This window comes from Silurus aristotelis (genome assembly GCF_946808225.1).
Source record: "Silurus aristotelis genome assembly, chromosome: 28".
Taxonomy (NCBI): domain Eukaryota; kingdom Metazoa; phylum Chordata; class Actinopteri; order Siluriformes; family Siluridae; genus Silurus; species Silurus aristotelis.
In genome coordinates, this window is record NC_139601.1 from 1,890,026 (window position 1) to 1,912,570 (window position 22,545).

At 41.6% G+C, this 22,545-nt stretch overlaps 3 protein-coding genes across 3 annotated transcripts in view; 1 reads left to right on the forward strand and 2 right to left on the reverse strand.

The window, feature by feature from the left end:
• zbtb40 (zinc finger and BTB domain containing 40) lies at window positions 1-22,450 on the forward strand. The gene is made up of 19 exons (XM_083533791.1): window positions 1-121; window positions 1,659-2,155; window positions 3,535-3,653; window positions 3,795-3,993; window positions 4,475-4,620; window positions 5,650-5,791; window positions 5,918-6,054; window positions 6,591-6,774; window positions 7,888-8,003; window positions 8,360-8,531; window positions 8,859-9,203; window positions 9,860-10,066; window positions 10,151-10,315; window positions 10,590-10,804; window positions 10,919-11,078; window positions 11,195-11,239; window positions 12,257-12,486; window positions 12,681-13,480; window positions 13,762-22,450. The coding sequence occupies exons 2-18, from the start codon at window positions 1,666-1,668 to the stop codon at window positions 12,879-12,881; spliced, it is 3,273 nt and encodes a 1,090-aa protein (XP_083389917.1). The 5' UTR covers window positions 1-121; window positions 1,659-1,665; the 3' UTR covers window positions 12,882-13,480; window positions 13,762-22,450.
• Window positions 14,179-19,370, reverse strand: cyb561d1 (cytochrome b561 family, member D1; the record flags this gene model as incomplete). The annotated part of the gene is made up of 3 exons (XM_083533862.1): window positions 14,179-16,247; window positions 17,045-17,082; window positions 19,214-19,370. 3 exons carry the CDS (start codon window positions 19,368-19,370, stop codon window positions 15,744-15,746), a joined length of 699 nt encoding a protein of 232 aa, XP_083389988.1. The 3' UTR covers window positions 14,179-15,743.
• atxn7l2a (ataxin 7-like 2a) overlaps window positions 19,936-22,545 on the reverse strand; it is an 8,501-nt gene continuing 5,891 nt past the window's right edge. The window contains exons 8-10 of the mRNA XM_083533803.1: window positions 21,694-21,815; window positions 20,579-21,407; window positions 19,936-20,244 (exon numbers count right to left, since the gene is read on the reverse strand). Coding sequence (XP_083389929.1) covers window positions 20,227-20,244; window positions 20,579-21,407; window positions 21,694-21,815 — 969 coding nt within the window. The 3' untranslated portion in view covers window positions 19,936-20,226. The remainder of the gene's footprint in view (window positions 20,245-20,578; window positions 21,408-21,693; window positions 21,816-22,545) is intronic.

Genomic DNA, 22,545 nt, shown 5'->3' on the forward strand with positions numbered 1-22,545 from the left:
GCACTGGCGAGCACGTCGCCATTTTCAAAACCGGGAATCTTTATTGGCAGGAGAGGGGGAAAAAAAGTTGTCATTTGGTGGAGTTTAAATAAAGAGCCGGATGATTTGAATAACCCTGAAGGTAATGCGGAAGTCACTACGGTCTCTGTGTCTTCAGTACTGTGTGTGTAAACAAAACATTCATGTTCGGGGGGGAAAAGGCGCCTTTAATTAATGTGTATTGCACTTGAGCGTGTTTTAGCAGCCCCAGTGCTGGGTTGCTAAGCTAGCTAGCATAGGCAGCAGCTAGTCATGAGGAATGAGTTATGAAGCGAACCGAGTCACGTGTCAGTCTGGGTGCCCAAGTTATATTACTCCATGTCCTGAATAATGGACGTTTCCTGAGATAAAAAAAAATAATTCAGGGTTAAAATGTGCAAATGACTCTATAGATGACTGATTAGACTCTTTATGGACTAACTGGGATATTTACAAAATAAAACATACTCAGAAATGGTTTGTTTTATTGGAATAGTAAGCCTAAAGGTCAGAATTCTATTATAGATGAGGTGAATAAAAACTACTCACACACACACACACACACACACCGAATACAATACAATACAAACAGCAGGATCAGGAGTTTTTAATGTGCATTTTCTCTGAGGGCCTCTGCTGGATCTCAGCTTCAACTTATTTAGAATGCTGCTGCTGAACTAGTTTTTGACTTGAACAAAAAATTTCAAATCTTTAGCCTTAGTGCTGGATTCACTACAACGGCTTCCAGAAGTTGTGTGTATAAACGTGTACATGTTTCAGAACCTGCCTCACACCCAGATCACATCTCTGTTCAAAATTTGCTCGGACAGACTGCCAGTGTTGACCAAATACACAAACCATGCATTAGAGTAAAAGTAGAGATTCACTCGGTGAGATGTTCCTCCAGTAAAAGTACTCAATTTTCACTTGAGTAAAAGTACAAACGTTTTTGCCTTAAAATGTTCTTAAGTATCCAAAATACTATGATTTATTATAACTATAATGTTCCTGTTATAATTTTTATCACAAGACTCTTTACTTAATCACCTCAGTTTATGTGTAAAGACTCTGTGACTCTCAGCACACTGATCTATTAATAGAATGATATTAAAACTCAAACACTGATTGATTTCTATTAAAATGATCACGAGCCCAAAACCTTCTTTTCAACTACTTAAAAAAAATAATAATAAGGTCACGTGTGTTGTGGTGAGTTCGAGACAGGAGTTGCTTCATCATTTATTCCTCTTTGAATGTTTAATTAAATGTATCATTCGTTTTAACTTTCGATTCAGTGTAAAGTCTCTATTTTAAGTTTCTTGACCTGTTTTCTTGCATCATTGTGATTCTTTAATACTTTTTTCGAGTTTTTTTAAATGTGCTGAATTGCCCCCCTGCTTTTAATCTCTCTGTTTGATCATTTGTTTTATTGTTTTCAATGTAACTCTTGTACTTTTGTAACACATTAGTTTTTTGTCACCAGCAGTAGTACAGTTTACTCTCTGGTTTTTTAATGTACTGTATATTTACCCAGTCCTATTAAAAAACCCACTTGCCTGAATATACTGTCTTGAATCTAATCCCAAACCCATTTCTTTAAATAAAATGATGTCTCTTCTCTTACTTTCTCACCTGCCCAGGTGTATCATGGAGCTCCCGAACTACAGCCGCCAGCTGATGCAGCAAATGCACACCTTGCGCAAAGAGTCCCTGTTTTGCGACTGCACCATTTTGGTGGGGGACGTGACCCATCCGGCACACAAAGTGGTCCTGGCCGCCTCCAGTCTCCTGTTCAAGTCCCTCCTTGAGACTTCGGACAGCATCTCCATCGACACGGCAGTAGTCACGGAGCAGGAGTTCTCCTCTCTGCTTGACATGGCCTACTTGGGCAGACTGGTGCCGGGAAAACACGACTTCACGCGTGTCGTCGCCGCCGCTGACAGCCTGCAGATGTTCGACGTGGCTGTTGGCTGCAAGAACCTCCTGGACGAGCTCGTGAAACGGTCCGGAGGTGCTGAGGGTGTGAAAGATCACTCAGACGAGCCGAGACGACTGGACGCTTCTGGACGAGAGTTCTCCTCACAGGGATGTTGTGACAATTCGAAGAGTCCGAGAAACAGACAGGAGTCACAGAACGGTGATTTGTTTTATTCATTTATTTTTTTACTAAAATGACTGTTTAATTATTGCAGCATGGTGGTGATGTGGATAGTGTTGTTTCCTCACAGCTCCGTGGTTCCAGGTTTGACTTGGTTTAAGCTCAGGTTGCTGTTCTGCATGTTTTTTCTGCATCTTTATGGGTTTCCTCTGGGTTCTCAGGTTTCCTCCTACCATCTAATATATGCTGAAAAGCTATGTCCAAGGTATTCCTGGATGAAATACTTTCTAAAAATGATGATTATAGTATTTAAGATAATCATTTAGGATGGTTTAAAGAGAAAAAAAAAGTACACTGAAATGTGTTTATTTAATGTTTATATTTATAATTGGTGTTACTTCATTTTTAAAATAATCTGACATTCGATCTAATGGATCCAAAATGCTCCAGAACAGAGTAACTCTTTACTGTAAAGAGCCAAAAAAAATTCTAAGTTGTTTTGGGTGAAAGTAAATGTTTCAGGATGCAAAATACCAGGAATGTTTAAGACTGGAAACTTTCCATGGGAATTAATGGAAATAAACTGTGAATTCCGCCTTTAACAGGGAACTTAAATGTGGTATAATCTTTGGTTAAAATAAACAGATTTAATGGAGAATATTCATGCAAAAATATAAATATTCCACTATTTTATGTTTAAAGCGTCCTTGTGTGATGTGCAACAAGATGCATGCATTGATGTTTGTATACTGTACGATACAGTTTATATATAAATTTCTTATTAATTCCCATAAATTCCTGGTAAGTTTCCAAATTTACTCGAAATTTTCCACCCCTTTGCAACCCTAATTATTTTACAATTAAAGTTGCAGAAGTTTCACTGATTATTAATTTATAATGCTAATAGTAATCTGCTGAACTAATAGTAATCTAACTTTGAGTTCATTAAAATGTATAGGACAATAAAAACATTTAGTACATTAGAGTTTAATACCAAATACATTTACATTAATGGCATGTAGCAAAGCTTCTTTACCCATCCTTATCCAGAGCGACTTACAAGGGAGGGCCTTGCTCAGGGGCCCGGCACCGCAAGATTTGTGGTGATGGGATTTGAACTTGCGCTATTCTGAGCAGAAATCTGACATCTTGACCACTGAGTGACCATTTCAGCCTAATACAGCTAGTTAAGATCAAAACAGTACAGATGTATGCTTGTAATATTATTGATGTCTGATTCCGGTATTTATTTTTCAAACGTTTTTCCAAATTGGGTTAAGTAAATTCTCCACATTCAAGTCGATTTAATTAACTTGAATTTTTTTACAGTAAAAATACAACAATTCTTGCATGTTAAATTTGAAATGAGCATCGTGTTATACATGGTTGTGGTTGTGTAACCATTTTTTGACCACAAGATGGCGCTGTGGAGCTGCTTTCTCGCAAACGTGACGACCTCATCAAGATCCTGCAGGACGTCCAGCCTTGGATTAACATCCTTCGCACCTGGGACATGCTGTCAAACCAGCAGCGACACGTGAGACTCACAAGCACAATTCTGTTCCTCAAAATAAGTGCACACTCACAGCACCTAGAGGTCTTTATAGAAATCCAGATTAGTTCCACATTTGTTTTGCTGGTGAAGTCCTTTTATTTTTTTTTATAATTTCCTTCCCAGATGTTTCTGGAGTGTTCCGAGGGAGAACCGAGTGTGGCTTTCCAGCGCCTCTTGGACCAGGTGAAGGAAGGAGGTGACGTCTCGGTCCAGCCTGTTATTATGCTGCTGGAGCAGATTAAGAACCTGAAGCCTGATCTGGAGTCAGCGGAGGAGGAGGAGGAGGAGGATGAGGAGAAGCTGAAAATGCTGGATCTTAAAGGTAGAATGATTAATGAAAAAATCCCATCAGTCTGCACAAATCTGTTGGTATACGAATTAGTACGACAAAAAAACCCAATTATTTTCTGAAATATAACGAACCAAATTAATTGCTGCCCCTCGTATTTTATTAATTTATTAATATAAATTTGACTCTGCGTTGGATTTTTGATTGATATAAAATATTATTTAGAAGGTCTATGGGACCTCAGCCAACCTCATTAGACGTTTTCAAGAATGAAAAATTTCACCTAAATTGAGCAGAAGGCTTAGTGTAAATGGAAGACAAGGAAACCATCCAAAGAGATACGAGCTGAACTCCAAGGTCTAAGCACATTGGTCACCTTTCAAACAACAGTGGGCTTCTTAGAAGAAGAGGAGTTTCGGTTCCCACGAGAACTTCACTGTTCTGACTGCAGTGTGTTAAAGTGCATTTTTTTTCTCCCTTAAACACACATGTATGACAATTTATTTTCCATCAGGAGGATCTGAGGAAAAGGTTGCCAGGTCTTCCGGATATCAGCATGGCCTCGCTACCGACCTGACTGACTACCTCAAAGGTGTCGAGAACATCCCTGAACTTTTCACTCAGACAGCGGACAGATGCGAGAGGGAGGAGGTGAAGCAGGTGCGCAGTAGGGGTTTCAGTCAGTGGTGTAAGGGAGTACCCAGAATGCACTTGGTTAATGGTGCATTTCAGACGGTTTGAATGCTTCAATCGATCTCATTAATGCAACGCTCTTTGTCCACGAGTTTTAGAGTGAGGTTTATGAAACTTATCCACACATAAAAAATAAAATAAATTCTAATGAATGTTACTATCATCATGAATTATTACCTTCATTGACCTTTCACTTGAATCCTGTGAGTTTAATTCAGTGGTTTTCAAACTTTTTTCTGCCATTCCCCACTTTAGGGTGGATTTTTAAGCCCCACCTGTCCTCAATCACCCCCCAAAAAAGGGTGTTGAAATACTTCGTTTTAAAATGACTTTATTGACATATCAACTTCTCAATCAATTACATCAAATCATCAAGTTACAAAAGAAATCCAGAAAATAAGTAATAACTATAGTTGTGTTCAGTACCCTAACTGATGTTGTTTTAATTTACTTGCATTAATGACCCACTTGTTTGTTTGTGATTGTGTTGAGTGTATGAACTTTGTTGGATTTTCAATAGAGAAACTCATAAATAAAGATCAACGAAGAACACACACAAAAAAAAGATAGAAATCCTGCCGTTCATTGCGCCTCACGTGTCATGCCTTTATTCCCCACTAGAGGGCGCGCACCACACATTAAGAATCCAAACCTACACCTTTGTCTAAAGTTTACTGAATACTGTGATTTATACTGAAGTCCTAAGAGGCCATGCATTGTAAAAATTTATTCTTTCTTGTTTTCTCGTCATCTCCACATTACAAAAGGTTAATAACCATATCCATTTGTGGCAGTGGGTGCATGGACAGAAAAATGAAGTACTGATCACGAGGAAACATTTGTCATGTCGAGATGACGAGAACATCGATCACGAGAGAACAAGAAAGAAAAAAAAAAAGATCATGTTTGACCTTAGGAATTCTGTAGACTTGGTAATTATTTAAAAAAAAGATTATAATAAGATCTTAATGTTGATGGATAAATCCCATGTTGCAGGTTCTCCTGGAGTGCAGCGGAGAGCAGAGTCATGGGCAGGTGCTGAAGAAGCTGATGAGCGTGCTCACCGAGAAAGGGATAGAGCAAACATCTGTACTGCGGCTGCTGAAGGAGGCGGCGGAGGGAAACACGAAATCTGCAGGTATCCTGACTAAATGGGAACGAGTGGGAAATGTATCACACACACACACACACACACACACACACACAGGGATTTTCAGTATTTCTGATAGACTCAGCTGCTTCTGTTGCATGTTGCTCTCGTCAGATCAGAGGACGGACGAGCGCGTTGGCATGTCGCTGTTGAGAACTTTCCAGAACACACTGCGTAAGCTGAACCTGGATTCTCAGATCATCAGACGGGGTTTGGAGGAAGGGCCTCACATCTCGCCTGAGCAGAGAGAGGTTACATACACACGTACACATAACGGTTTTCTGGATAGTTACGCAATTTCTTCTGCATTTCTTCATACATTGGGAACGTTTACATTTGTTCAGCAAAACTGAAGAAAACGTGATGAAAACATAACCGTCATGTCGAGTCATCGCTTGTGTAAAAACCTGATGCATATAATTGCTCTTTGAGATGCACTGCTTTAAATATTAAACAAGGATATATTTTGTGTTAAAACTGCGTTCATATCGACGACAGCAGAATATTTTTTCTTTCACAACCCCTTTTACATATTTTAGTATATTAGTGAAGATACATCTCAATACATATTTAGATTTTGGTATATATTCTGCAATATTTGTTTATTTTCTCTAGTTATGAAGTGTTTTATAATTTATGGCTTAATTAAAAAAAAAGAAGTTACATATTTATTACACTATTAGATTATAATCAACTATTGACTCACTCATGAAATATATAATCCCTTTTTGGTGAATTCTCTTTGTTTATTGTAATCTAGTCCTGTAAATCGTGCGTGTGTTCGTAGGTCCTGCAAAAAGAGTCTGACGGTAAAGTGGAGGAGCTGCTCAACGCTGCTCTGGATGGAGGTCCAGTTCAGCCTCTGACGGTGTGGAGGCTTCTGTTCTGGGCCACGACTCACATCCCAGACCTTCAGTTAATGATGCAGGACATCAGAGCAAAACCAGAAGCTCAGGAACTCATACACACCGGTATAAATCCTTTTTTTTTTCTTTGGTACTGATAATATAATGATATAATAATAATCATTTCTTATCATAGCCATTAGGGTTGCACAAGCCAGTGCACTCTTAGTGCTGGTCCAAAGTTGTGCCAAATCAAATATGCGGATCACGAATCAGAAATTCATACTGTATCGGTCGAGGACCGGGTTACCAATGACTGCCACAGGTATCGTTAGCCTACAGGGTACCGGTGGAAACTGGGCTGCTGTTGGCCGAAGGAGGAGAAAAGAGGAGGAAGAGAACATGCAGGTAGTTGTTTTGAAAGAGGCAGATGGAAGCAGGCGAAAGAAGAAGTAGAAGAAAAAAACGATTCACTCAAATTGTGAAGTCAAACATGAACATAATGTAGAGTAGAGAAGGTAAGATTCAGAGATGCACGTCGCCATAAAAGTTAACAATGAGATGCATCGATTTAAAAAAGTCACGTATCGAGTTTAACCATCTTTAATTTGGACATCTGTAAGTTTATAGTGCTGCTTGTTGAGGAGCGAATGTCAGATTTCTCCTTTGAACAAATTCACTCATGCTGGTTTTTTCTTTTTATAAAAAAAGATCCAAAAAAAGCATTTGAGTATGCAAGGTGAAGCATTTTTTTTTTTTTGTAACTCAACAATTGTATTGTTTTTAATGATAATTGCAGATGGCAAGTGGACAATCATGCATAAAATATTCAAGTTTGTGGTTAAGCATCTAGAATATATAATTAATAAATGTTTGTATAATAATGAAATGATCTGTACATAAATTAAATAAACAAACATTAAAAATAAGCATTTGAACGTAGTAAAGTCGCAGCAAATCACGTTTGAAAACAGATGAGTTGCTGTTGTAGTAGACAAATGCTAGAAAAAGAGTGGAATATAAACATAAATATACGCATCGCATCGGTAGCTGCTTTATATGTATCTTTAATGGGATATGCATCGAGACGCGAAGCGCACCGGGCTCAGTTATGGAAATGCGCATCCCTGCTGTACATGAAGCCAAAATATGTCTAAATATTTTACCTTTAATTCCTCACCGAGCTGCCATATCACTCTCAGTAGTCTTTCTTTAGCTTGTTTTTTTTTCTGTGTCTAGTTGGACGAGTAGATGCCTTGTTCAAGCACAAAAAGCTCATTCTGGAAACAATCAATGAAATCCCCGACCTGGAAAAAGCTGTGGGTGATGTGGACCACGATAAAGACGTCGCTGAGGTGAGCGTATGTGAAATACACTGCTAATCGAACAATAATTGTTATAAAATTCATTGCATGTAACTAATTATACAACTACTGAATTCACTGCTATAATGTTTTATTATACCTACATGGATCCTGCCATCAAAAAGCCATTAAACAAACAAGGAAACACTTTGACTTGCTTTTTGATCGCTCTTATTGGATTCAATTAATACGTGTTCATAATATGATTTCCTACATGTTTATTTTAATTTTTTTTTTATTCAGCTTATGAATAATGATGTAATTACTGTTTACCGTTTGGAAACTCGTTATAACATTGATATGACACGATTGCATCGTAACCCCACATTCTTGCTCGATCGTGTCAGTTCCTGCAGAGCTGCCGAGGTGCTGGCGGAGGAACGGAGTCCATGCAGCAGGTTCTGGACCGAGTACTGAGCGAGGAGACGCAGCACATCGGTCCGCTTTGCCGCCTCCTGTCTGTGAGCCGGACGAGCTTCCCACAGCTTTCTGTTCTCATCGAGGAACTCGGACATGTTGGTAGGTTCCTGATCGTTTAGAATGGAGGCTTTAACATATATCCAAAGAGGGGGAAAAAAAACATGCGTGATTGGCTTAAGGCAGATTTATAGCCATTTTCTATTTATTTAATATATTTAGAATATTAATTATCTGATCAGGAAAGAAGCATCACGCACTCAGGCGCCTGTAATTATGATGATGATGATGATAACCAACTCCAGGCAACCCCTTCAGAACTAGCTTTCCATTTTCTGAAAGCCCCGCCCCCTGTTTTAGGGCCTGTTTTTGAGGGCGTGTGTTTAAAAGGCCTGGTTTATAAGTACTGTATTGCACATGTTTAAATAGGACTAAAAGATCATGAGGATACTGCAGGTTCTGAGAAAGAAGAGGAGGAGGAGGAGAAGGGTGAATCTCGCCCGCACAGGAGGAGGAAGGATGTTGTCGTGTCCTACGGCTGCCAGTGGTGTAACAAGAGCTTCGATTTCAAGTGTCGTCTTCTGAAGCACAAGAAGCAGTGTGCGCTGTGTCCAGAACGAGCGCAACGCTGCACCGAGTGCTCCACATCCTTTCCCTCGGTCACGGCCCTGCAGCAGCACCGAGTCGAGGCTCACAACGGCCCTCCGGTTAAAAGGAAGAAAGTGGAGCCGGTGACGTGTGAGCTCTGTGGGAAGACCTTTAAACACCCTTCCGGTGAGCATAAACACTCTATAGTCTATCTGGAACAAATTAAATATGTTATTTATAACATTATCAGATCCAGATACATAAAATTGTGTCTCAGTATTCGGATAAAATTTCCAAACGTTCATGTTCAGATTCAAGTTCTAGGAAACTTCATCGCCTTACATTTGCAGCTTTAAAGCACAAATTTCATTTAATTACGTTTCTGAAATTTTTATCCCTTTGCAACCCTAGCCATGATACAGCCCCCCTGGAGCACTGAGGGTTAAGGGCCTTGCTCAAGGGCCCAAGAGTGGCAGCTTGAAGATCCAGGGGTTTGACCTTTTGATCAGTAACCCATAGCTACCACCTCGCCCTTTTCCCCAGCTTGTCAGGAAGAGCAGGGTCAATGCCACAGGTACAGATAGCGATAAGGGCCCAAGAATGGCATCTTAGGAGTGCTGGGGGCTTGAACCCCTGACCTTATGATCATTAACCCAAAGCCTTAACCATGGAACCACAACTCCCTATTACATCATTAAAACAGCCTGGTGACACGGGGTATCTATAATGATAACAGCATTGATCCAGAGTCATTCCTCCAGCTGAAGTAGATGAGTGATATAAACTGATCGTGAATCAGTAGGAAAGCTCTCAGACATGTCAGATTTGCCGTCTGGTTGCAGGTCTGTTGTACCACAGGCGCACAGAGCATTTGGAGGAACGTCCGTACGCGTGCGAGGAATGCGGCGCCAAGTTCGCCGCCAACTCGTCCCTGAAAAACCACATGCGGCTGCACACGGGGGAGAAGCCGTACCGCTGCAAACACTGTGACATGAGCTTTGCCGTGGCTGCAGCGCTGTCCTACCACACCAAGAAGAAGCACTCGGAGGGTACGGCAGCACTCCACCTCGCATTGTGTCTCCTGTCCTTGACCTGTCTGTATCTGTCCTTACTCTGTTTCTCACATGTTTCAGGTAAAATGTACTCGTGTCAGTACTGCTCGGCAACGTTCGCGCAGTCCATCGAGCTGACGCGTCACGTGCGCACACACACAGGAGACAAACCGTACGTGTGTCGAGAGTGTGGGAAAGGCTTCAAACAGGCCAACGGGCTCTCGGTGCACCTGCAGACCTTCCACAGTGAGCAGACACACACACACACACACCCTGTACAATTGATTAATAATCAGTTCTTAAGTAGTTCTTAAGTGCCATGCAGTGACCAAACAAACTTGCGGTCCGTCACTTAATATGTTTCATGAGGAAACACGGATTGTTAATGTTCCGCATGTAGACTGAGGATTGTATTCGGTACACATGTACGCCGACCCGAAAGCCCTGTATTACAAACACGTGTACTGTTACAGCCCTACTGATCAGCAATGATTTTACACACCCGTCTCACCCTGAACAGATATCTCCGACCCGCACGACTGTCAGAAGTGTCGCGTGAGCTTCGGTTGTCTCGAGAAGCTTCGAGAGCACATTCAGGAGGTCCACCCTAAAGAGCTGCACCAGTGTCCCGAGTGCAGCAAGATCCTGAGCACAGAGGCCCAGCTCGAGAAACACATGAGCGTCCACGACGGAAGCAAACCATACAGCTGCCAGAGATGCAATAAATCCTACCAGGTGAACAAATCACCACACCACATCTTCTGAACACGTCAGTACCTGGTCAGGGCTGTTAAAATATAATCCACTGATGTGTGTGTGTTTTGTTTATTGTGTGTGTTCGTGTATCAGACTCTCTCGGGTTTGTGGTACCACAATCGCACCACGCACCCGGACGAGGCGACGGCAGAGGGCGGCCGCTCGATTTCACACCTTCTGCGTTGTAAGATCTGCGAAAAGACCTTCTGCAACAGGAGCAGCTTGTTTAAACACAACATAACCAAACATCCAGGTGAGGAAGGACCAAGGTGCCTCGGGCTGTCTGCTTACTGCCTGCCTGTAATTCAGTTCAGTACAGGTTCATGCATAACATTTAAACAGCATTTCAATCGTATTGGTTTTTTACAGAAACCCGTGCTGTGGCTGATGAAGGTGTAAAGGAAGGACAAGCAGGTGAATATTATGCATATATTTTTTTTTGGCAAATATGCGTTTCTGAAGGATTTAGGGGAAAGAAAAGCTGGCATTTATGGCTTATATCAGGGGTCCCCAATCTACGGCCTGCCCCCACATTTGGAACAATGCCAGAGACGTATTTTAACATTTTATTTTAAATATGTTTTACTCATATCATATCTGTATTTGATAATAAAGGTTGGCTTTCAAACTAAAATTTCCCCTTGGTAAGTAACAGAAGTTTATTAATCGGCAGCGATAGTTAATCGATGGAAATATCAGCTATCGGCAAAAATTCATACTTTTCCGGCTTCCGGTCTGCTATCTTTACGAGAGCGGCCCCTATAGGTGAATAACTGCCACTACGGGCTGTTCATTTTAAGGCACGAGACTGCACGCTGCACAGAGAGCGCTATCTGATATTTATCATCCGCATTATTTTTAGCATTTATTTATTAAATAATAGATTTATTTTTATTTAGCACATTTTTATAAATCTGTACTTTTTTTTTGTAATAAAAAAGTTTTTATCCAGAATCCAAATCGGTAAATAATTGGTCATTAGCAAGTACGATTTAACCTCACTATCGGTCGACCGCTAGTTATTACCATAGCCTAAGTATGTGTTATATTCATTCACCAACCATATGCATAAGTAAGTAAATGTTTTGATTTCAATAGCAATAAATATAAAAAAAAAAAACATTATGATAGTAATAATGCTCTTGTAATAGGTGATGCTCATTTGTCCAAACGGTGCAGAACAAAATAATAAATGAATCTGGCATTAGAAGGAATAATAAATATATTTAAAATCATTATTAAATTTTAACAATAATACTGGTAGTCACTCCGGCCCGTGACCGACTCGACCTCCCCATTAAAGAAAGGAAGAATTCTGGGGACCCCTGATCTAATATGTGGATGTCAAGAATTTCTTTCTTTCTGGGTGAATCACATCGCTAGCATTAGTGCCTGATGATTATCTATTGTCTGATGCGTGCGTCCTCTCAGATGCCGTTACGTGGAAGTGTGGGTACTGTCCTCGTGCACTGAGCAGCGAGCAGGAGTTGCAGCAGCACATGTCGAGCGAACACGTGAGCCAGCAGAGATCCGTGTTCGCCTGCACCATCTGCTCGCTCTCCTTTCACTCTGAAGCGGAGTTTCAACAGCATCTCCTCACCAACCACGTGCAGCTCGTCCAAGAGGAGGAGCTACAGAATCATGGCTCCACCACCCAAATGGTGACTATTCATGATCCTGCTGATTGTCTGCAATCATAAATAGGATACATGTTTTTTATTCATTAAAATAATATTAATTAGGCACATTTTCACACAATAATTAACACATTTTTAATGATCTTGCAAATTGGGAACTAAAAAACGGTACACAAAATTCACTGTTTACTCCATCACATTTTTCTTCTTCCAACCAGGTGATCCAGACAGAACATACCTCAGCCGAAGGGGCGGCACAGATCGTCAGGCTTGACCAATCACAGTTGTCCAGCTCCCAGCAGGTGTTTGTTGCCCTGGGCGACGGCGGGGAGGCAGAGGCAGACTCGGGGATCATCGCTGTTAACATGGAGGACTTGCTGACGGGCCGTGTCACGCTGATCTGCGAGGAAAACCAATAGAGTTAGGTTTAACACGATACTATAAAATACATAAAAATACAACAAAACAAAACACACACAGATATTTTCCTCAGCTTTAAACTAAAAAAAAAATATATAGATAAATACAGTATTATAATCCTATCTGAAAACATGGCATTTAGGAGCTCTGAACTTGGATATCTGATGTGTTGATTGCATCATTGTGTGTGTGTGTGTGTGTGTGTGTGTGTGTGTGTGTGTGTGTGTGTGTGTGTGTGTGTGTGTGTGTGTGTGCATGCATATGCATGTCTGGACATCTGCAGGGACACCAAGTGTCCTTTCTTTATTCAAAAATCGAAATATTGCTATTTTACTGTCCGTTTTTTAAATTTTCTCTTTCAAACTAACATTAAATCGGAAAAGCTGTGTACATATTTTAGAAAACAGGTCGATAAAATCCAAAGCGAAGCTACACAAAGCTTGAACCTCATTAAAGACGATATTAATGACCGATTGATGCTCTCGTTTTCTCAAGTAAAAGTAAAAAGTCACACATTTGAAGTTTGAGTAAAAATGTACCGAGTTTTAGAGTGGATTCTAGTGTTGTTCATGAAGGGAAAGGAGATATAAATCTCAAAGTATTTGTTTTTAATTGAAGGAACACCGTTACAAATTAAACTTTCACAGCAAAAATCTAATCACCTTTTCTGATGTCATTTATGATGCAAATTGCGAAATCAGACAGTGTACAACTGTTTTTTATGCCTTGCATTATTTTATTTATATATATTTTTTTCCTCAGCAATGAAAACAATTTAAAATGTAGTTAAACACGTCAAACAAAATCTACTTAAGTAAATTTGAAATGACAGATTTTTTAAAGTTTCAAAAGTAAAATACTCAATTACAGTAACTCGAGTAAATGTAACTCGTTACTTCCCACCTTTCTATATAGTCACGCTGATCAACTGGAGATCAGCTTCACCCGTGTCTAATACAACAGTGTAAAACTAAAACATTTACCTTACGACACTGGTTCTTCACCCCCTGATCAACTCATTTTGGTCTGCTGGATCGTGAACAGCATGAGTAGCATCTCCTCGTGGTATGGGATCAGTGTGTTATCGGGATCCTGACGTGCACATGTCTGAGTTATTCGTGTCATATTTCTGTGAAGTTTTTTAATTCAAGCATTAAATAACCATCAACATGGGGTTTTTATATCATCTGCCAAACTGATTAGAATACAAACAACATTACACACATGTACTAATGGATTATTTAGCTACATAGTTAATTTTTTTTTATATTTAAACAAATAAATAAATTCACGATATAATTAGAAAGTAATTTATTGCTGCTGCAATTATACAAACCATTGATGCCTTAAAAAAAAAAAAATAAAACACACTTTAAACCTACAAAAGTGCATATTGGTGTGTATCCTCTAAAAGGTTTATTTAAGGTGTCTGGTCTGGTCATCAGCACGAGCTGATTCGACATTTAGACTGCGAATTCACAAGCCCTCATTTTCTCCAAAATGAAATAAAACAACACCTCGGCAGTATCGTGTATTAAATCCACTGGTATTCTCAGCGCCATAACACGCTCTTTTCGTCTCAGTTTTAGGGTACAAGAGTTGAAATCTGCGTTAGATGTTGCGTCTAACGAACGTACAGCTGAGCGATGTGATTCCTTTTACCCTGGAACAAGAAACCGAATAGGTTTGCTATGTGCACGCACGTTTCCACGCGTATAACGTGACTTCTTAACTTGTTTAACTTGTTTGTTGTGAATGAGGATGTGTGTATATTGTGAATGACTCCTGGCCGTGAGCCTACACAAAAGAAAAAACCCTTAGCGGAAGAAAAGTAGGTTACCAGGAGTCTCACTTAGTGAAGAACAAGTAGTGATGGAGTGCGCAAGAAGCACCGGGATGCACAAGGTGTTTAGTTAAAAAGTCTACATTATTGCTCATAATTAAGACACATTTTTATACGCTGCAAATTGCCATATATGGTGAGGGTTTCCATTTCATCCTGTCTGCACATTGTCATGATGAAAAATTCTACAAAGAGTTTGATTAAGAATACATCTAAAAGCACACACACACACACACACACAAGTAAAAATGTGGCGACAATCGTTTGCACGCTACACCACGTACCATTACACCATAACCACTTCAAATGCTCGTTTCCGATTGGTTGCCAGGTGTGTTATTTTCTGCTAAACAGATTCCTACATGACAGAATGTAACCATGGCAACAAGGCCACGATTTATGCAGTGATCGCCATGGCGCGGTTCATTTCATCCTTTATCGCTTTACAGGACACTCCAGAATATTGCTGACTCCGGACAGGCATAATGGCGAAGGTCGCACAAGGACGGCTTATTATTATTATTATTATTATTATTATTATTATCAAAAGCAATATTCATTAATAACTCTATTTGCTTGTATGTAGACATTTCGTAGCTAAAAATTCGTTAGGAAACTGTCATAAATATTGTCACACGTTTAAGGTGTTAAACTACAGATTTACACAAACACACACACACACATTATTTTGGTCCAAACCCAAACCGAGGTTCCATTTCACACGAAGGTATTGGAAACACCTTTCACAGGAGATCATTCACGCTTCAAGTGCAGCCAGTTGCTCAAGTGCAGTTACATACGCTGTCTTCGAATAAAACACAAGTTACGCTTTGTTAAGTGAGTAACAACGCAAAGTCTTATCGTTAGTGGAAACAAGATAAAATGATCAGGTATGTAAGTATTTTCCTCACAAACTAAGAAAAGTCAAAGTTCTTTTAAAATCGCACTGTAATCACGCTGCGAGTTCCGCCGTATTGCTTCAGGCTCCGTCGTGTCCGTTTGTGCTCCTCGAGATGGTTCACGTTGTGAGCTTTTTCTTAGGCAGGAAGGTGTTGGTGATTTGGTTCATCACCACCAGAGCAGGGAAGGGGGGCAGGAGCAGGAAGGCGTACCAAATCGGCCCCTTGACCGTGGCCTGGAACCAGTCGCTGAACAAGGCGGAGGTGACGGTGACGGTGGCCAGCAGGTAGGCCACGAGGCCGCAGGTGGCATGGTAGAGACGCAGCCGGGTCACGGAGACGGTCTGGATGAGCTTGGGGAACAGCAGGCACACGCCGCAGGCCGCCTGCAGCGTCGTAGCCAACAACGTCCCCACGCCCAACAGGCTGTGCCACGTCTCCATGTGAGGGTGCTCAGACTTCCTCTTACTGGCCACCATGAAGCCGACGCCCATGGCTGCTAAAAGCAGCAGCAACACCTGAAGGACCCAGTGTATCCGGACCTTTCCTTTACGTGACTTGAAGCAGCATAGAGAACCCTCACCAGAGAAGAGCAGGATCCCCTCAGTCATGCACAGACAGAACTGAGAAAGAGGAAGAAACAAGCAGTTTAATAACACGTATCTTTTATTACTGCTCTTTCAGTCACGGTAAAGGAGGCCGTACACGTCTTAACGCACGTATTTTATATATGATGGACGGATACTTTATTCATCTTAATAGGGAAATGTACAACTATTCACAAGCGTAGGCAATAAGGCATGCATGCAATAAACACTAAAAAAGTTACAGGTCAACTACAAATGTAAAGGTAGGATAATGTAGATATGACGGATTTTTTCTGTATTATGTAAACACACCCAGCGTGATCATTATTTCTAAGCATGGAAAAGGGATCGGTTTCACATCGCCGCTGATCGCTGCAGGAATAAGAACTGTAAGTCACTGAGCTTTTTCATTATTGGCGCCCGTTCCCCCCACAACAGTACAATAGGAGACTGTGTACAGACGAGGAGCTGAAAGGTCACGCCGCGTCGCTCAGCGCGTCACTGCGATGGAAAAGCACTCAGCGCCTCGGGTCAGTCGTAACTATAGCCTCGATGCCGATACGCAGACGGGAGAGGCGCGAGCCTAATTATCTCCCTGTTCCACCGTGTACTATTCATAATTCAGGACCGTGATGCATTATTCATCGATCGGCCTCGAGGCCGTGCGCCAGTTAGACATTCATCATCCTCCCAACAAAAGAGAGAAAGGAAGCGATGCAAAAGACTGGTGGAAAAAAAAGGAAGAGGGGAAACAAAAGGAAAAGGGCATTTTCTTCTGATGCAAAGGGGAAACCAGTTTGTAATGTTTAGTTCGGGTTAAACCGGGAACTCACCCCGAGTGACATGCAGAGCGGGTGCCAAGAGAAGAGACCTGCAAATACACAAAAACCAGCACCTGGAGGTTAGAGGGAAAACTCAAGATAGTCCCGATTTGCATTTTCCTACTTTGTCTAGGCTACTTTGTGTAAGTCTGTTGCGCTCTCCACCTTTAACGCATCACTAGAGCCGGCTGAGTGAAGTCTCGGGCCCTCTGACCATCACACAAAACACCTGCTCTGATATTCTACTGTCATTATTTGACAGAACATCATGCAAGTGACCTTGAAGTCAGTGACACTGTGGTGGTGTGGTGTGGCCCCAGCACAGGTGATCTTCTAGCAGGTGGTCCAATTCCAAACGCTGGTCCGATTAAGGTTGCAAAAAGGAAAAAGTTGGAATCTTAACAGGAATTTGAGGGAATTCGTTAGAAATTTGGGAACATTTGTATATAAACTATCATATAGAAATAAATATTTGTATGTAATATATTTTTGTCCTGTCTGACATAAGCTGACATGCATGCAAATTAATGCAGTATTTGTTAGTATAATTTTGTTGTACATTCGCTTACACACAGCACAATGAAGTTTTACACATAAATGTATGTCATTTGTGAAAAGTCAACATTTCTTTTATATTTTGTGTGCCGGATTAATTGTTTGATGTGATGGAGGAATACACAGTGCATGTAGGGGGCGTGGCCTTAGTGGCCCATGCAGTAAATGTGCATGTGATTGATGAACGTGCAGGGAGAATTTCAACCCAAATTGCATTCAATCTGGTTGTTTTAATCAAAATGATCCTGCAAGATTTTTTTTTTTTCCCAACTACATTTAAGTTCCCGCTTATCGGCTAACCTGAAATTTTGTAAATTCCCAATTCATTTATGGTAATTCCCATATATTTCTGCTAATTCCCATGGAAAGTTTCCAGTCTTGAAAATTCCTGGAATTTTCCAATTCAAGGTCCAATCACATATGCTTTCTTTGGAGATATCAGACACTTGGTACACTCAGTGGTAATCTCAGCCCCTTCGCCCCTTAAACGATACTTCTCTCTCTTTTTCTCTACAGAAAACAGCACATCACATGGTGAATGCTGAACATTCCAGACTTTAAGGTGTTAAAAAATAGGTGGTTGTCAGCAGTACTGCCAAAACATGAAATAGTTGTCAGACAAGCTTCAGCAGGAAAAAAAGAAAAAAGTAAAACATGTACAGTTCCTTACACAAGTATCTGACACCAGCTGGAACTGATTCTGGATCTTTTAAGATGTTCCCATTTTTTACATTCCTGTCAACAGGAATGTGTGTATAATTATATATTTTTTTTATTAAACTGAGTGAAGGGTTGGGTTTTTAGTCGATGACTCAAATTTTCTTTTTCAGTCTCAGGATTATGTGAAACTTTTGTGTATTTATTCGCCAGCAAAAAACACGCTAGGAAAAAAAAGAGAAAAACACAGTGATCCCAGCACAACTGAAGTCTTAACTAATGGGATAAAACACTGAATTCTGAGTCTGTAATATTACAAGTGTATACGTTATTATTATTACTAAATACAGTACGGTATCGTAATCTTTAGCACATCCAGGAATAACTTTAAAACGAATGCAATTAGACTTCTAGAAATAAAAATGATCAACTATAAAGAGGAGAAAGGATATAAATGCATTAGGCAACAACAAAAGAAAGAAATAGGAGTTTCAGCTACATTTATGTATTGTTTTATAAGGAAATTTACTGATTTGTTGTACACATCAGAAAACCTGCCACATTTCTCCCAGACTTTATATTTTGTTTGTGTGTGTGTGTGTGTGTGTGTGTGTGTGTGTGTGTAAACAGTGGCCTACGAAATAAGTTTGTTAATGACTTTTTTTTTGGTTATAAAAGTAAAATGTTAAGAAATGTGATTTTATAAGGCAAATATTAACACATGAAAATGTGATTTTAAAAAGGCGCTTTTGTGCAGTATTGTGTATTTGTTATTGTCAATTATACTAATGGTAATTATTGTTTTTGTTGTTATTATTGAGACTAATGTGTATTCAGTCTTATATATGCGCAACATTGAGATTGTTATTATAATGAATAGTATTTTTATGGTATCAGTAGTAAAGGCGACAATAGAAATGATTTCAGAAATAAGTAAAGCCCTTTATGTCTGATGTTGATGAAACTCACTTGTTCCTGGTCTGGATAAAACTCCGATGAGCGCGGTGAAGCCCAGAGCGACACAATGCGCGGCCACGAGAGCGATTTTGCGCATGCACGAGTACAGCCAGTACTCCCGCATCCCGAGCCCCTCACCTACCGGACTGTACTCCACTCCCGGCCGCATGTCCGCCTCGCTTCCGATTACCGTAGCTCAGGTGGGAGCAGGACACACGAGCCAGAGCTGTCGTGCCCGAAAAGCGGGGTGTCTCTCCCCAGTGATCATGTTAAACCGGTATTCCGCTTCCTCTTACTGTTATTACTCTGACACACAGCCGCCATGTGAGCCGAAGCAGAACACGGGACAGACCACTGCGACTTCCGGGATGGGGGGAAATTGACGCAGGCGTGTCGCAAATTCCAAGTCCTAATTCACTGTACAATTTTTACAGTAACTGATACGATCAGGAGATACATCTTTAAATGCCTCTGGGTGGGGGTTGTAAAAATCTACGTCACAACTTCCGGCCCCTCCGTGTGCAGGGAAAAACCGTGCTCTCTACAGGCGATACCATTATGACGAGGAAATAGGGGTGTTGAATTGTCCATGCTGAAAAGGCGTGGCTCACAGGTGAGGTGTGTGTCCTAATAATTCATGCACTACTACTACTAATAAAACACGTTTATGTTGATAAACACTACGATTATAATGCAATCAATCAAAAGAGCAGTAAAAATCCGTACTCGGTGACTCAAGTATAAAGAATATTTTAATCCATTTTTATAAATCAACATTTATATAGCAGCATGTCCAGTAGATTGTGAGGTATTTCTGAATTCACCGAGAAATTCACTCCCCTCCATCATCTGCCATTCACTCGCGACTCACATTCATATATTGGCTTTTTAAAAGGACCATGGACGAAATGATCCACACTGGTCTAACACTTCCAGACTCTCGCTCGCTCTCTCGCGCACACACACGTCTGGAGACTTGGGCCCACAGTCCATACAAGTTTGCAGTGCTCGCCAGGAGGACCCGCTCAGCGATGGAGTTTTGGCTGTGAACAAACAGAGAACGTAAAACTGTAGAGAGATAAAAAAAAAAAGGTTTTCATTTCATCTAGCAAAGCAAATCGGTGCTGATGTCGCTTCCCGGTTTGTCGCTCGGGGGGGGTGTCATTCCATTTAACAGTTCAAAGTCTACTATTTCCATATCCGGGAGATATTTATAGAAAATAGATCTGATATTGTCATTTGCATGAAATTTCTAGGGACATATATATGCAAAAGTGTCTATAGAAATAAAAAGCACTAGAGCAGTAATACGTTTATCTGATGTGTGTATGTAATTCAAAGTGCACACGTGTAACCTCCTCAGGTTTACCGACTCACCTTGGATGCACTGAGCTTCTTCTCCCCTCCTACAGGCAGCGGTGCTCCTTTGCTTTCTTTCCAGGGGTAGAAGCCGGAGTGAGGGGAGTTGGACAGCCGGTGCGCTTTGGAAGGGGGAGATGAGTCGCTGCTCTTACGTTTCTTGCCCAAGCCTCTGTGCTCATATCCGGGAGGCCTGCTGTGGTGTCCTGAGTTTCCTGCTCGGCCAGATGCGCCTGGCTCCGTAGGCGAGGTTCTGCCCGGCGGGTGAGTCCGCTTAAACAGCCACAGCTCGGCCCGGCTCTGCTTGTGGCCCGGCGATAGCGAGCCGTTCGTCTGTCCGTGAGATGATGGCGGCGCTAAAGCCGGGATCTGAGCCGGCGCCGTTTTGCCCGAGCCGAGCGGCCGGGTTCGGTCCCGATCGGGGCTCACACAGTTCCTGTCCGGGCTGACCGTGTCGGCCTCGCTCAGAGAGCCTTTCCGCTTTGTTGGAGTGGTTGGGTCAGCCCGGTCCGTTTCCCTGAGACGCAGCTGCTGCTTGCTGGGTCTGCCTACGGGGTTTCTGGACCGCCCCGTGCCCGGGTGCGTGGCAGTCTGAGCAGGTTTGGAGTGCGCTGTGGACTGGGGACCTCCGGATTTCTCAGACTGAGCCGAGGATCTACTGGTGCTGGAGGAGGAACCGTCCCTGCCTGCTCCGTGCGACGAAAATGAAGACGACTTGAGGGAGGTGGCACTGGGATTTCCTGCCCTCTGCTTGGAATGATGGGAAGTGAAGGATGGGGAGGAAGGAATGGCTGAAGGCTTCGATGAGGAACTCTGCGACTGAGGCTCGGATGCTTGAGGTATTTTTCTATAGAGGGGGAAAAAAAGCAGTAAATATAAATACATCTAAAATACTGATCCAACACTAAGCTGTTTGGAGTGTTTTTCCTCACTCAGATGCTCGACAGGTCCTTTCAAGAGAGAGGCAACATCTGGTTTATTTTTTTTTTTTTTTTACCAGAGAAATCCAGAAACTTAAGGCTCATGTAAACATCATAAGGCATTATTCAGCCGTCTGCCAGTAGCGGTTTATTTGTTAGGTTTAAATGATGCCTCAAGTCCCTGGTGAGGAACTGAAAAAAAGTGACACTTACTTCCATAGGTGAGCGCTGAGGTGAGACTCCACCATGGCACTCACAGCAGACCGCAGGTGATGAAGCCGTCTGTCGAACGTGAAGACGCCGTGACCCAGAGAAACACTACCGAACGTACACACCTGGAGAAGGGGAAAAACAAATCGAGCTGCTCGGTACAAGCGTCTTAAACCAGACAAAAACGTTCAATTGTTATTGTCAGGTGGTTGAAGACAGGTTCGTTTTGCAGACGTCTCCTCGGGGGGGACCCGGGACGCTCAATTCGCTTATTAAATTCCACATCTGATCACACTTAAGACGCTGCTCGGGGGCCGAGCCAGCTGTGTTGGCGCTGGAATTTAAACACACACGTTTGTGCTGAATGACAGCTTTAAATACTCAGAGGCTCTGACAGACGTTTAATCAGTTCTGTTCCAACAAGGATACAAATCTCAAAGATCGGGGGGTGAGCCGAGGACAGAGAACGCAGTGGATGAGCCAGGAAACTGTCGGCGTCTCAACACTAGTTAAAGGTCATTTTCCTATAAGACCAAAAGAAATCCAGGCAAATGAACGCTTGCTCAGCATCTGGCACCAATGTCAGAGTCTCGACTGCGAGACGTCTGAAGGATTTGGCAGCTAAGGCTGAGGGATTTCTATATAAAATTTGTACATTCGAGAAGATAAAATCTGCTTGTTCCAGCGCACGAGGCTCTGTCGAGGTCAAGGGGTTCATTTGAACAAAATCAAGTCACACCGAATGGAAGGAATTCTGACGTTTCTGATATTTTCTTTTAAAAGAGACCTTTTTAGGCCCAAGTGCTAAAAAGCTTATTACAAAATAACATGACGTTTTTGTGGACATACAGACGA

Coding starts and splice junctions, on each gene's coding strand:
- zbtb40 (XM_083533791.1), top strand. CDS start 1,666: ATGGAGCTCCCGAACTACAGCCGCCAGCTGATGCAGCAAATGCACACC. Junction 3,654..3,794: donor TGTCAAACCAGCAGCGACAC/GTGAGACTCACA, acceptor TTTCCTTCCCAG/ATGTTTCTGGAGTGTTCCGA. Junction 3,994..4,474: donor GAAAATGCTGGATCTTAAAG/GTAGAATGATTA, acceptor ATTTTCCATCAG/GAGGATCTGAGGAAAAGGTT.